This window comes from Manis javanica, chromosome 12 (assembly GCF_040802235.1).
Source record: "Manis javanica isolate MJ-LG chromosome 12, MJ_LKY, whole genome shotgun sequence".
In the NCBI taxonomy this organism is placed as follows: domain Eukaryota; kingdom Metazoa; phylum Chordata; class Mammalia; order Pholidota; family Manidae; genus Manis; species Manis javanica.
In genome coordinates this window covers 32,510,426-32,525,430 of record NC_133167.1, presented here as the reverse complement: position 1 = coordinate 32,525,430, position 15,005 = coordinate 32,510,426, and the positions used below count along the sequence as shown (strand labels likewise).

Here is a 15,005-nt window from a genome sequence, read left to right as displayed (position 1 = left end):
TAGAGACAGAGCACAAGCAAACTTGGCTAGCCATGACTGGGAAGAAAGAGTGTGAGCAGCAGCCGGAAGAGATGGACGGGGCTGGGCCTGTCTAGTAAATTTGAGCAAGCTGTGCGCAACAAAAACAGTTTCTCCCAACCTATCCTTCCCCTTTGACTTATTTTGGTTTCACCAGTTTTATAGGGGATTTGCCCCGGGCTGGGAAGACCTCCTCCCACCACCCCATGGAACTATACCATCATACAATAGATGTTTTAAGGCATATGGTTTAATGCTTTTGTGGAACTGGTAGAGATAAATCTGCTAACCTCTATGACCTGACCTATAGTTAATGCTTCCTGAACATTATCAGTTCTATTTCCTCTCCTGTCAGTACAGGTTAATGACTTCTGAGGACAGAGCTTGAGGAAAAGTATAACTACCAACCAGAAGTAATTTCTGCAACAGTATTTCTCTGCAAAATTGTGCACCCTCCAGAATTTCTTAAATTCTCCAATTAATGTCACTGTGAGATGGTCATATAGCTTTGGCAAACAATGCTTTCTAATAGTGGTTCTCAAATCTGAGCATGCATCAGTACAGAGCATTTGTTAAAACCCCGATTTCTGTACTCCACACACACCCAGTTTGATTCTGTAGGTCTGGGGTGGGGGCCAAGAATTCACATTTTTAACAAGTTCCCAGTACTTATTGATGCCTTAAATAAAAATTAAATAACCAATCATTTCCCTCCCTCTTTCCCTTATACATTAGAGGAAGTGATACAGGTGATCGATCCTTTATTCTCAAATAAGAAATACCCTGAAAGGAAGATCAGGTTTGTGTTTTTAGCCTTTACACAAAAAAATGGTACTTTGTGTCACTGTATGCTCTGCACTGTTCATCCGACAGCTCTTAATAAAATTAGGAAAACCATGGAGTCACCTGTTCTGTATGAAAACAATTATTTGAGTATCTTCAACTTTGTGTGTGATGGCAGGGACTTGGAAAAAGGAACTTTTTTTGACCCATTCATTGCTCTCAAGTGTTCTATTTTTTAAGTAAACAATCTCTTTCTGGTTTGTTGGAGCCTTCAGAGAAGAACCAATATCCTTTCATTCAGGTGGGCTCCTAACTCAGAACCCTGCCCATGTTGCCTTCAAAATTTATTTTATCCTCACAGCTCTTTCAGTTTCTTTGTGTTATTTAAGAGAGAAAGTGCCTGTTCCATCTCTTTTTATTAGTCATGAAATTCACTTTAATGAGCATGAGTATCTACTAACATGTAAGGAAGTAGGAATAGAAGAGGCTGAAGTAGTACCAGGTTGCTGAACCCTACGATGGCTTGGTAGGATATGTAATAATCAAAACCACAAATTTTGACATAAGAGAATGTTTTGTACCTTGCTTTTCAAAACCTTGGTCAATTTGCTAAATAAAGTAAATCAATTATCTTTTATATTCATAACATGCAAATTCATAATGAAGTTTATTTATATTTGAGTGAACTATTAATCCAAAGGATTGATACCCTTAAAATAAGAGTGAAATTAAAGTATACACAGAAGTAAAGTATTAGTGGACTAATTATAATTCTAACTTACTTGTTTGATGATCTTAGTATCTATACCATATATGGTTCAATTTTCAAATGTTGAAGAGAAAACAGTACCATTAGATTAAAAGAATAGGACAGTTTTCCAGGACCTGGAAGTATAGACTCCTATCACCTTATTAATCTCAAATTTTAAACTGTTACCTTGAAAATTAAGGTTGGTTTTTTATGAAGTCCCAAAAACTAAGTACTTTAGAATTTACCTTTCATTTTCCAGTCTTTTTATTCAAAATTCACCCTAAAAGACTCCATTAAATCACAGCCTAAGACAGCTTTCTAGTTATAGTTCTACCCTGTTGGCATATTGGACAAAGAACAAGTAAACTAAGGGGCACTTTTTATTTGTCCTGATGGAAAGTCTGAAATTTGTTCTCATAAATCTAAAGACTCATGGAAACAGTGAGAAATGGAAATCAAAAACAGTGTTCCTTCTAAAAAAGCTTTTTCTAGAAAATCTCAAGCAATTTTTCAAACTAGAAAGATAAGAAAACCTTAAGATATTATTTTAATAGTCAGCTACATAAAAGCTATGGACATTAATGAGAACAGAAATACAGTATTGAGTTTCTTGATTTTCCAAATTCAAGTTTAAACAATGTTTGCAATTCTTTTTCTAAGTAATAAGTATGCTGGCTCTAGGAAACTATTATTAAAGCAACTACTTTTAGAAGAGGAACTATTATTAAAAGCAAGTTAATGATATTATGAAAATGAGTATTTCATAACAATCATTCTCCAGCTACAATTTTATTTAAAGACTCTGAAGCACTCACTGGGAAAAGTGTCTAGGACCTGATGCAATCTCATATCTAATTCAAATGAGTAGAATTTTACCAACATATCAATGTTCAAAGTACAGACTTTTATTATATAGTCAACATTATGTATACAACATTTTTATTGTATATGAATAAAAAAAGCAAGCTCAGCCTGAATGTATTTTTGGAATGAGAACAAAAAGTAAAAAGGTCTCCATATGTTGAAGTTTAAAAAGTGCTCTATTTAATTTTGTCATTTTTAAGAGCTTTGTATAAAACAGACTTATTTTCAGGATAAATTTGGTTGAGGCTCTCACTGAAATATTCTCTGTGAATCCTTAAGTAAATAATGAAGACTGTCATACAGTGTGCACTTATTTCTCCTTGGCATTATTATTAAAAATACGTATCCAAGAATTATGCTTTTTAATGACTGACAGTTTTTGTGACTGTGTTTAAACAGGAAAGGAGAGTCAAAAAGTTGATAGCTCGGGATATCGAACAATTAGGATAAGTGTTGAAAGATAGAGGGATATTAAAATTTTAAATAGTTTTGCTACTGTTTTCTACACAGATTCAGGAAAGTATCAAGTAAAATATAGGAGAACAGGCAACGTCTGAATATACTTGCAACCCTGGACACTCAGAGTCACAAACTTTCTGTCTTCAGACACAACACAATTAGAATCATCTCTTTGTGTAATAAATCAGTTCAAGTTAAAGTAGGTACACAGTGAACAATAGTGAGGGATGTCAAATGTTTTAAAAGTTGGCACCAAGATACTCAGGATCTTTATTTCAATGGGTAAACTAAAAGGGTAAAATTACTCACTCATATAACGGAAAGTCTCTTCAGCAAGGACCGGAGACAGGGCATCAGATGCATGTTGCTGCTGGTGGGGGGACTGAGTCCAGTCTTGATTTTCATATAGAAAGAGGGAGTCCACTCTTAGCTTATACTGGGGTAGCTGTTCTTCTAGCAGACTCACCAGCTCCACTTCAGGGAGATCCTCATTGGAGCAGACATCTAAATAGGAAATTCCATGTAAATAAATCCAGTATTTTTCAATTTACTAGGCTACAGACAAAAATTGGTGAAATTAGCTTTTCAAGAGTAAGATAACCAAAGAAACATCAGCCAAGATGATTTCACCAATGACTTTCAATATACCCTGGTACTATAGTCGGTCTTTCTCTAGGTTCAATGAGAACTTCTATAGTAAAAATATTATGAATTTTAATTGTACCTTACCTAAAAATACATTGCTTAGCGAACAGAACTAAGTTTTTGAGTTTAAAATGAATTTGGACAAATTTCTTATTTTTTTCCTTGTCAATCTATTTAGTGCTGCTTAAAAGAGATCTGATCTCAAATAACTTAGATGCTTGGTGAGGAGGCTGGAGGTGAGGCAGAGGAGGGAAGCAACAGAAAACAACCAGCAGAAAACAGCCAGTTCAAAAGGAATAAAATTACATGTCCTTTAATAACAGAATTTGAACTCTATGGGAGGATTCTTCAAAATCTAGAAAAATTACATTTTAGTATATTCTCACATCAGCTACATATAAAAAAACAACAGTAATGTTAACATTTCAGCACAGTGTTCCAGCACTGGTACTAGAAAAAGCACTTTATCATTTTAATTCAAAAAATATGGTCATTTAAAGTCTTGAATACCTTTCATATCACAACTCTGATACCTACACACCTCTAACTGCCCCCTGCATACATATCTATGAACTTTGGGTCTTGCTGGGGCTTCTCTTCCTTTATGTGTTTGCTCCTGGCTTCCTGTTCCAATACTGTCATTAAACACCTCCCAAATTTAGCAGTCTACAAAAAAAAAGAAAACTACCCCTTTTAACATGCTTAAAATACTAAGGCTTAAAATAGAGAAAACACATGATGTTATAAATAACCCTCTTACTGTTTAAAGAGATCTGGTATCTCCTTTGTGGGAAGTATAAAGAAACATATTCTAATTCTGGCAAAAACAACAAAGTTCATTTTAAGAAAACACACCTTAAAAGAATAAATTTCTACTTCCTGACTTTAACTTAGCAATTACAATTTAATTAATCAAATATAAGGAGGTTGATAATATCAGACAACCCTATTCAACTAGAAAAACAAGGAGTGGCTTCATAGCCACAAAGATGAAGGTACATAATCAGAGATGAGATACACTTAAAACCTTAAATATGGTTCTAAAGAAGCTCTCAACCCTTAGCAGACTCTTAAATAAAAGCCCTAAAAATACACCCAAATTCTAGGACTACAAATCCCATGTGATTATCCAATTTTTTTCCTGCCACAAACATATTAGACATACAGATTGTAAGTGTAATACTTTCAGGAAGAGAACAGACTCTTCGGCATTCAAGGGTATAATGGAAATGAAGAACAAAACTTAACATTCAATAAAAGAGCTACTATTCCCTAGAAATTTTCTTTTAATGAGCATTAATGAAATTCTATGAAAATTCAAGGTTACCAATTTCCTACTTCTAAAAGGTCATTTTAAAAATGAGTATGTAAAAATTCATATGGAACCGTCAAAGACCCTGAATAGCCAACGCAATCCTAAGAAGGAAGAATAAAGTGGGGGGGATCTCGCTCCCCAACTTCAAGCTCTACTACAAAGCCACAGTAATCAAGACAATTTGGTACTGGCACAAGAACAGAGCCACAGACCAGTGGAACAGAATAGAGACTCCAGACTCCAGACATTAACCCAAACATATATGGCGAATTAATATTTGATAAAGGAGCCATGGACATACAATGGGGAAATCAGAGTCTCTTCAACAGATGGTGCTGGCAAAACTGAACAGCTACATGTAAGAGAATGAAACTAGATAACTGTCTAACCCCATACACAAAAGTAAACTCCAAATGGATCAAAGACCTGAATGTAAGTCATGAAACCATAAAACTCTTAGAAAAAAACATAGGCAAAAATCTCATGGACATAAACATGACTGACTTCTTCATGAACATATCTCCCCAGGCAGGGGAAACAAAGGCAAAAATGAACAAGTGGGACTATATCAAGCTAAAAAGCTTCTGAACATCAAAGGACACCATCAATAGAACAAAAAGGTATCCTACAGTATGGGAGAACATATTCATAAATGACAGATCCGATAAAGGATTGACATCCAAAATATATAAAGAGCTCACATGCCTCAACAAACAAAAAGCAAATAATCCAATTAAAAAATGGGCAGAGGAGCTGAATAGACAGTTCTCTAAAGATATCACTTCACACCAGTAAGGATCGCCATCATTGAAAAGACAAACAACAACAAATGTTGGCGAGGTTGTGGAGAAAGGGGAACCCTCTTACACTGTTGGTGGGAATGTAAACTAGTTCAACCATTGTGGAAAGCAGTATGGAGGTTCCTCAGAATGCTCAAAATAGAAACACCATTTGACCCAGGAATTCCACTTCTAGGAATTTACCCTAAGAATGCAGCACTCCAGTTTGAAAAAGACAGATGCACCCCTATGTTTATCACTGCACTGTTTACAATAGCCAAGATATGGAAGCAACCTAAATGTCCATCAGTAGATGAATGGATAAAGAAGATGTGGTACATATACACAATGGAATATTATGCAGCCATAAGAAAAAAACAGATCCTACCATTTGCAACAACATGGATAGAGCTAGAGGGTATTATGCTCAGTGAAATAAGGCAGGCGGAGAATGACAAGTACCAAATGATTTCACTCATATGTGGAGTATAAGAACAAAGGAAAAGTGAAGGAACAAAACAGCAGCAGAATCACAGAACCCAAGAATGGACTAATAGTTACCAAAGGGAAAGGGACTGGGGACGATGGGTGGGAAGGGAGGTGTAAGGGCAGGGAAAAAAGAAAAAGGGCATTACAATTAGCATGTATAGTGCGTGGGGGACACAGGGAGGGCTGTGCAACACAGAGAAGACAAGTAGTGATTTTACAGCATCTTACTACGCAGATGGACAGTGACTGTGAAGGAGTATGTGCGGGGGACTTGGTGAAGGGCGGAACCTAGTAAACCTAATGTTCTTTCTGTAATTGTAGATTAATGATACCAAAATAAAAAAAATGAGTATGTAATCAAGCTTTAGTAGATTGAACAAAATATCCTTCAGACTAGCTCCTCCTATCTGCTTCTGCATTTCTGATAATGTACTATTTATTATTCTGCTGACTATTTCTGTCTTAACAACCCCCCTCTACCATTTTATCCTCCAAAGGTCTCTCTCACGTGCCCACTTCTTTCTAGCCACATTGCCTCCGTTTAGATTTACAGCCTCCTGTTTCTCTTGAATATGGCCTCAAAACTGGTCTGCTTTCATTACACTCAAATCTTCCTCCACATCTTCAGTATCTTCATTATGTCAGAAAGGTCTGGATTTCATCTAGCCAAAGTAGAGAGACCTCATGAACAGTTGAGACAATCAGCAAAGATCCTGGAAGGGTCATGACCTACTGGTATTAGGGTTAATGTTAGAATAAAGCATACTAGAGTATGGTCTGAAGTGTGATCTAAAGACCCACAAAACAAAGATTAAAAACGAGCCTCAAAAGGATCAACTTTATCAGCAAGTAACTTAAGGACCTGCCAAAACAAATATTAACAGTTTTCCAAGGTAAGACCACAAAATCCAAAGATGGAAAAATGTAACATTAAAAATATTCAGCATTCAATAAAAAATTACAAGCTATACAAAGAATAACCAATTGTAATCCATTGCCAGTTAGAAAATGAGTCCATAGAAACAAGCCCAGTAATGACAAAGATGACAAAATTAGTAAACAACAATTTTAAAAAAGCTATTATTACTATGTTCAAAGATTTAAAAGGAAAAGGTGAACTTTTCAAAAAGAGAAACAGAAGATATAACTATATTTATGAAACCCAAATAGGACTAGAGTTACAATACCTAAAATGAAAAATTGACTGGATAACATTAACAGATTAGATATTCACCAGAATGGGTTAACATTAACAGATTAGACAGTCAACAGAAGAGAACAGATGATTTGAAAGCACAGCAATGGAAACTATCTAAAATGAAGCACAGTGAAAAAAAGACTGGGGAAAAAAACAACAACAGAGCATCAATGGCTTATGTCACAACATCAAGCAGTCTAACAGAGATAGAGATGCAATTATAATCATAGAGGAGGAGAGAGCTTGGAGCAGAAAGAATATTTGAAGAAATAATAGCCAAAATCTTCCAAATTTAATTAAAACTATAAATCTACAGTTCAAAGAACTCAATGACTCTAGGCAGAATAAATATAAAGAACACACAAATGAAGAACCTTAAAAGGAGAGAAAGAAAAAATGACACAATACATTTGTGAGGACAAGTCAAAAACCATCTCGTCAGAAGCAATGCAATGTAGATGTCATTAAAGTGTATTTAAAAAGTCAACTTGGAATTCTGTACCAGTGGAAACAGCTTTTGTGAAAGGTGTACTGAAGACTTTTTCAGACAGGCAAAAAACTGCACTTATTCATTGCCAGTTGACCTATATTACAGGAAAGGTTAAAGTTATGCAGGCAATGAGGATATAAGGTAGAAAGTTCAATCTACAAAAAGAGATAAAAAGTGATAAAATGGTAAATCTGTGTGTAAATATATAAGCCTTTTATTCTCATAATTTATTAACTATTTTTTTTTTTTTTAGGAGAGCAAAGTACAGGCTTTTATTTAGAGATAAAGTGAAAGGACAGAGCTCCCAGTTCACGCCAGGAGGGGACAAGAGAGTCCCTTATTAACTATTTTAAGCAAAAATAACAATTATGTACATAACACGTAGATAAAAGGGCATGGCTACAATGATATATCAGATAGATGGTAGAGGGAAATGGAAGAATACTGTTGTAAGAATGTCACTTTATGAAATAATATGTTATTTGAAGATAGGCTATGATGTTAAAAATGCACATTGCAAATAAAAAGCAACCACTGAGAAAAATGAGAGGTACAGCTACTAAGTCAACAGTGAAATTAAAATGGAATCCTAAAACAAAAAAACAAGGAAAACCCAGTTCAAAAGAGAGGAATAAGGGAAAAAGGAAAGAACTTAAAAATGGAACAAAGAGAAAACGAATAGAGGAGTACAGTAAACCCAACCAAACTGAGTACAGCAGACTCACCCAAATTAAACTAAATGTAAATGGTCTAAACACCTCAATTAGAAAGTAGAGATTGTCAGGCTGGATAATAATAATTTAAAAATCTAACTATAAGCTATCTATAGATGTCCTTTAAATATTCAGTAAGTTAAAAGGATGGAAAAATGCCATTATACTAATTCTATACAAACTCCTTCCAAAATAGAGGAGGGAATATTTCACACCTCATTTTATAAGGGCAGCATCACTCCAATACCAAAATCAAGCAAAGACATTGCAAATATGGTACAAACCAATAGTTCTCACAAGTGGGGGACAAACACACATATACACACACAAACACTAATGAGACACTAGGAAATCAAATCTGCAGTTAAGAAAGATAATACATCACGTGCAAGTGGAGTTTTCCTCAGAAATGCAAGGTTGGCTTAAAATTCAAAAATCACGAGAACTCACCATACTAACATACTAAAAAGGAAAACCATCTCAACAATAGAGAACAGACATTTGACAAAATTCAACAGCCACTCATGACAAAAACCTCTCACACAACTAGGAAGAGAAGGATACTTCCTCAATTGGAAAAAGGGCCTTCTCAAGAAACTTAATGGTGGAAGACTGTAACTTTTCTGCTAATACTGGGAAGTATGGCAAGAATGTTGTTCTCACCATTTTTATTAAAAAATATACTGAGATCCTATCCCATTAAATAAGGCAAGAAAAAAACACATTCAGATTGAAAAGGAATAATTAAGGCTCTCTCCATTTTCAGACATTATAGTTTATTTAATTCTAAGGACTCCATAAGAGTTTCAGAACTAAACTGTAGACAAACCTTTGGGTGTTCAGAGTTGTTTTTTTTTTTTCAGTTTTACAGATAAGGGCTTATCAAATTGTACCTGTGTTTGTATATCCTGTATGTCCCGAGAGCCTCTTATGTGCCAGGTACTGTTGTCAGGTGTTTAAAAGGTATACAGACAAAAGCAGCTCTGTCCTTGTCGAGGCAGGAAGATAGGAATAGGAAGAGACAATAGGATGAGTAAGATGCAGTTCTTGCTGACCAGGGCTACAGGGTGAGGGGAGTCAGATGTAGACAAGGAACACCACATAAGGCAGAGAGATTTTGATAAAATTCTAGGAGACCAGGGGACAGACAGATTGATTCAGTTGGTCTCTGAGGAGATCAGGCTGGAAAGGGAGGCTAGGGTTTCATTATGGCAGGGCTTATATGCCAGACTGACGTGTTTGTGTTTTATCCTATAAGCAATAGCACTTTGGTATTTATTAAACTGGACTCACCAGTGATGCTCTCTGAGTCTCTGTGATTGATATTCATGAGGTTTTCTTCCCCCGCTGGCAATACGAAAGTGGCATTCTGGGGTTGACTCATGCAGGATCCTTTCTTGCTTTGGTTGACAAGGATGACTTTGGTATGAATCAGAGTAAAGGAAATCCATCAAGCCATTCAATAAAGAAATGGATGTGGTCATAAGGATATTTTCTTTTAAGCAGATTTTTTCTGATGAGTCAGATGACATCTGCAATAATGAGTGCTCTCATGTGACTATCATACCTTGGACAGTCATGACCTAAAACAAAGAATACATCAAGTGACTTTAAATTTCAGCATGCTCATTAGTAAAAGCAGTCCAACTACCTGGAATGCCTGTCATTAAGAATGTTTTCCTAATAATACACACAACAACATGAATAAATCTCAAAATTATCATGCTGGATGAAACAAGCTAAGACAAAAAAAAGTACATGGTTTATGATTTCATTTACATAAAATCCTAGAAAATGTAAACTTATCTATAGTGACAGAAAGTAGATCAATGGCTGCCTGAAGTTAAGGGAGGGATTACCAAGGGGCAGGATGATGAGTATGTTCATTGTTTTGACTGCAGTGATGGTTTCACAGATTTATACATATGTTAAAACTTATCAAATTGTACACCTGAAATATCTGTAATCGAATGTAAATTATAATTCAATAAAGCTGTTTAAAAAACTTAAAGATAATCAACAGTTTACAGTAAAAAATAATAAATTGTTGGGTCTGTAACAAACACAGAAATAAAATATATTACAATAGTACAAAGGTCAGGAGGAGAAAAATAGAAATATACTGTCCCGGGGCTTTTATATTAATATGAAATAGTGAAATATAACTTAAAGGTAAACTGTGATAATTTAAAAATGTATACTGTAAACCCCAAAGCAATCAATAAGTTGAGAATTACAGATAATAAACCCACAAAGGAGATGAAATGGAGTAACATAAAACAGAGTTTCCCAAGCCTGGCACTGATGATATCTGGGGCCAAAAAGACTTTGTCATGTGCACCAAAGGATTCTGAGCAGCATGCCTGTAGAACCCTCTCCCCAAACCCTCTCTCAGTTTTAACAACCAAACATGTCTCCAGACTTTGCCAAAAATGTCCCCTGGGGGGTGTAAAAATCTCCCTAGTTGAGAACCACTAACACAAAAGATGTTCAACCTTACCTGTAATTAAAATAAATAAAAATGTTAAGAAAATATTTCTCACCCATTAGAAGAGCAAACATTAAGCTCCATTATATTCATTGCTGGACAGGGTATAGAGAAAGTAGCACTCAAACTGTGGACAGAAGTGCAAATTGGTACAAGCTTTCAGCAAGGCTATTTGGCAATGTCTACCAAAGTCTTAAAAGCACATTGTAAAGGAGGGCAGAGGGCATCAAGAGTCAGGAAAAAGGACTAATAACATTTAACCTAACTGCCTAAAGCATGGGCCACCCAGTTTTGAATAAACAACCCGAGGCTAAGCTTAGAAATGCGCCTGCTTTAAGTTAGATAACTAGAAGTGGGCAACAGCCTGGGGACGTGATCCGTGATAAGTCACATAGACATGCTTGGGTAAGCATGAGATAACAATGAAGCGGTCAGGCAACTGAAGTGTTCCCTAAAAGGTTACAATATAGAATGTGTTTTAAAATTATTGGTTGTAGAAACGCACGGGCTTCGGTGTAACGGCTGTGAAAATCCTATATAAGCAATACCTAAAGTTGCCTGGGGGTCGGCAGCTCGGACTCGGCCTGCATGTCAGGGGAGGTGCTGTCGACCCCAGCTTGCTGGCTGAATAAAGACTTTGCCTGTACTTACATCTCCATGTCTGTGTGCTTTGTTCTCTCGGGAAAACCCTGAGTTCCTGGACCCTAACAACATAATTCAACAATTCTGCCACCAGGAGCTTATACTGTAGGCACTGGCATAGGGTTGCTTTCTTTTTTCAGTAATTAATATTTTTTTTAACTTTAATATATATTTACATACTAGGGTTGCTTTTTTTTTTTGCTTCTTTTTCTTTTTAACCATTTCTATTACTTCATAAATGAAAAAACATTTTATAAGGAAAAAACAGATATAACTGAACAAACAACAGTCCTTCCCAAAAAAGGAGTTTATAATTTTATGATGGCATAACAAATATTTAATCTTCCAAATTTGAATTCAGAAAATTTTGATAAATTTTATTTTAAAAACTTATTTTAAGAATTCTACTATATATACTACAACTATTTTCTTGAAATATGTTTGTCAGGATAGCAATTTGCACTAGCCAGTGCAACATGAAGCGGAGCTCAAAAGTATCTGTTTGGGTACTTTGGTTTTAATTTCAGTTATCTAAAATTCATTTTATATTCAAAATCAGTCTATTGTATGCAACTAAGTTCTTCCAAATTGCCACTCCTATGTAAACCAATGCAATGGGAATGGAGCAAAGACTGGATCAAACCAGTAAAGGTTTGACCACCATGATCTCTCTCCCCTAGGTGTCTGAACAAAATCTCAGCTAGGGATTCTGCCAACAGAGAAGGGGGGAAATGATTCTTGAGCAGGCTACCAGACATCTGCTACAATAAGTCTTCATTTTAAATTATAATGCTCCAGGGACCTTGATTGATAGATTATGAACCCAGTGATATATTTTAAAAAACAGAATGGCAAGGAAAATATAAGAATACACATGCTAGTGTACAATAGGCTAGTGCACGGTCAGCAAACGACTGCCTGAAGGCTGAATTTGGCCTGCCTCCTGTTTTCTAAATGACCTGTTATGTTTTTAAGTGGCTGAAAAAAATCAAAGTTAAAATGTTTCATGATATGCAACAATTATATGAAATTGAAATTTCAGTGTACAGAAGTGAAGTTTTACTGGAACTTGGCCATAATCATTTGTTTGTGTATGGACAACTGGTTGCTTTTATGCTACAATGGCAGAGCTTAGTAACTGTGGTAGACCTTAGAGTCAGGCAAGGCCTAAAGTATTTACTATCTGAACCTTCATAGAGGTTTTCCAACCCCTGATCTAGTACTGAAATAATTTAGGCATCAAATAACTGTCTGTCAAAATCAATAATTTCCTTGAGCAACTTCTGAAACAAGGATCTCTCCTACATTTGGATACTTATAATTAGATCACTACCTCTACGAGAATTTCAATAAAGAACAGACTTCTACTTTTTACATCTACAAATGTATTTAAAAGTTATTTTCAATTTTTAAAAAAGCATTCTGAAAAGTGACACATTAAAAATTTGCTTGTATGTCTCTATTAAATATAATTATTTATGAAAAAAAAATTTGCTTGTGAAGAATGGAGAGGGGAGAGAAGATAAAGGACAAAAGAGAAAGAAGAGGAGGAGAAGGATGATTGGTCCAAACTGGTGCTTAAACAGAACTGTGGTTCTTAATCTTATTTTAATCAAAGACCATTGTGAAAATCTAATGATAACCTTGGGACCTTCTGCCTGACATTCTGTTTCACACTAGCTGGTTTAGTTTTACACTTACATTGCCATTCCTATTTTTTGTGTTTTTTTTAGTATTTATATATATCACACAGGAACACAAAAAATTGTATATAAGTTTCAACTATAAACTTCATATCCTTGCCCTAGAGAATTGCTTTTTAATTAGTTTTGGAGGTATTGTTAATGGTTTTGTCTTTACTCTTACATACAATAAGAGTACATCAAGTTGAACACAGAATTATGTGCATCTCCAGATTCAAGCAGGGAGAATCTAGACCTCCAGGGCAACCCAGGAACCTGCCCAACCTGAAAACTGCACCAGGTCAGGGATAATCTGGAAATGATATGTTCTTCTTGCTGACTCTTTATAGCTAAGTAAACAATTTGGATGTACCCTGGGCTGTATCTGAGCTCCTCAGTAGGATTGGAGTAGCAATGCTGAGTGTAGAACAATGTATGCACCCTGACATTAGACAAGCCCGAATATTCATCTTACTTATTTATTTTCTGACTCTATGCACATTATCTAAGAGTTCCTCATTGCCAAGACAGGAGAAATAATTAACAGCTCTTTATAGGGAGGGTCAGGTATAAGGACTAAATAAAAAATATAAATTCCTGGCTTGGTAACTGACATACAATACATATGAAATGTTCATTCTCTTCAGCTTCTCCCTTTTGCTTGGGCTTAAAGAAAAAATGAGGTCTTCTGTCTTATTTCTTAAGTCTCTGGCTTAATAGCCAACTCTGAGCCCGGAATGGTTACCCTGTATGTTATATGTAGCAGATGTAGTCTAAAAGATTATCTCTGAATAACCTTCATATAGAAAGAGATAAGGACTAGGCAATAAAGTGACAGTTCCTTACAAAACAGGACTACTGAGGGATATTATTACTTAAGCTCATTCCTTCATGGATTCTGGGGAAGGGCTGCTTATAATAAAAGTCTTGACTATTACTAGTACCTTATCCTTAGCTCTGTGGATGTATTAGTTTCCTATTGCTGCTGCAACAAATTACCACAGATTTAGTGGCTTAAAACAATACCACTTAGTTATCTTACAGTTCTGGACATTCAAGGATGAAATGGCTTTAATGGACCTAAACCAAGGTAGTGGTAGGGCTGTGCTTCCTCTGGAGGCTGAGGGAAAATCCATTTCCTTGTCTCTTCTAGCTTCCAGAGCTACATTCCTTGGCTCAGGGACCCTTCCTTCACCTTCAAAGCCAGCAGTGCAGCATCTTCAAATTTCTCTCGGCTCCCATTATCACATCACTGTCTTCTGCCAAGTGTTCCTCTATCTCCCTTTTACAAAGATACCTGTGCTTACATTTAAGGCCCAAATGGATAATCCAGGATAATATCCCCATCTCAAAACCCTTAAATCACTCCCTTCTACAAAATCCCTTTTGCTATATAAGGTAATGTTCACAGATTCCAGGGGATTAGGATCTGGATATCTTTGAGAGCCTTTATTCAGCCTACCACAGTGGTTAAGAACATGAATTCTGGAGTTAGACTGCCTATATTTGAACCTAAGTTCCACAACTTACTGGTTGTATGACCTTGGACAAATTATTTGGCCTTGTTCCTCATCTGTAAAATAGGCAGAATAACAGGGTGTATTTTATGGGATTGCTATAGGGATTGAGTTATGAGAGGACAGTAACACCTACCTCAGAGGGTTATTGGGGGAGTTACAGGAGTTATTG

General features: G+C 35.8%; 1 protein-coding gene across 6 annotated transcripts in view; it reads right to left on the bottom strand.

The window, feature by feature from the left end:
• TRAK2 (trafficking kinesin protein 2) overlaps positions 1-15,005 on the bottom strand; it is a 70,020-nt gene that overhangs the window by 38,614 nt on the left and 16,401 nt on the right. For 4 of the 6 annotated variants that reach the window (XM_073218338.1, XM_073218340.1, XM_073218339.1 and 1 more), the window contains exons 2-4: positions 9,798-10,087; positions 9,398-9,487; positions 3,185-3,379 (exon numbers count right to left, since the gene is read on the bottom strand). Coding sequence is in view for 3 of the 6 variants with exons in the window: in XM_037009175.2 (XP_036865070.2) it covers positions 3,185-3,188 (4 nt within the window). In the remaining 3 variants the exon portion in view is untranslated. The remainder of the gene's footprint in view (positions 1-3,184; positions 3,380-9,397; positions 9,488-9,797; positions 10,088-15,005) is intronic. The other 2 variants (XM_017655719.3, XM_017655718.3) reach the window with 2 other exon arrangements.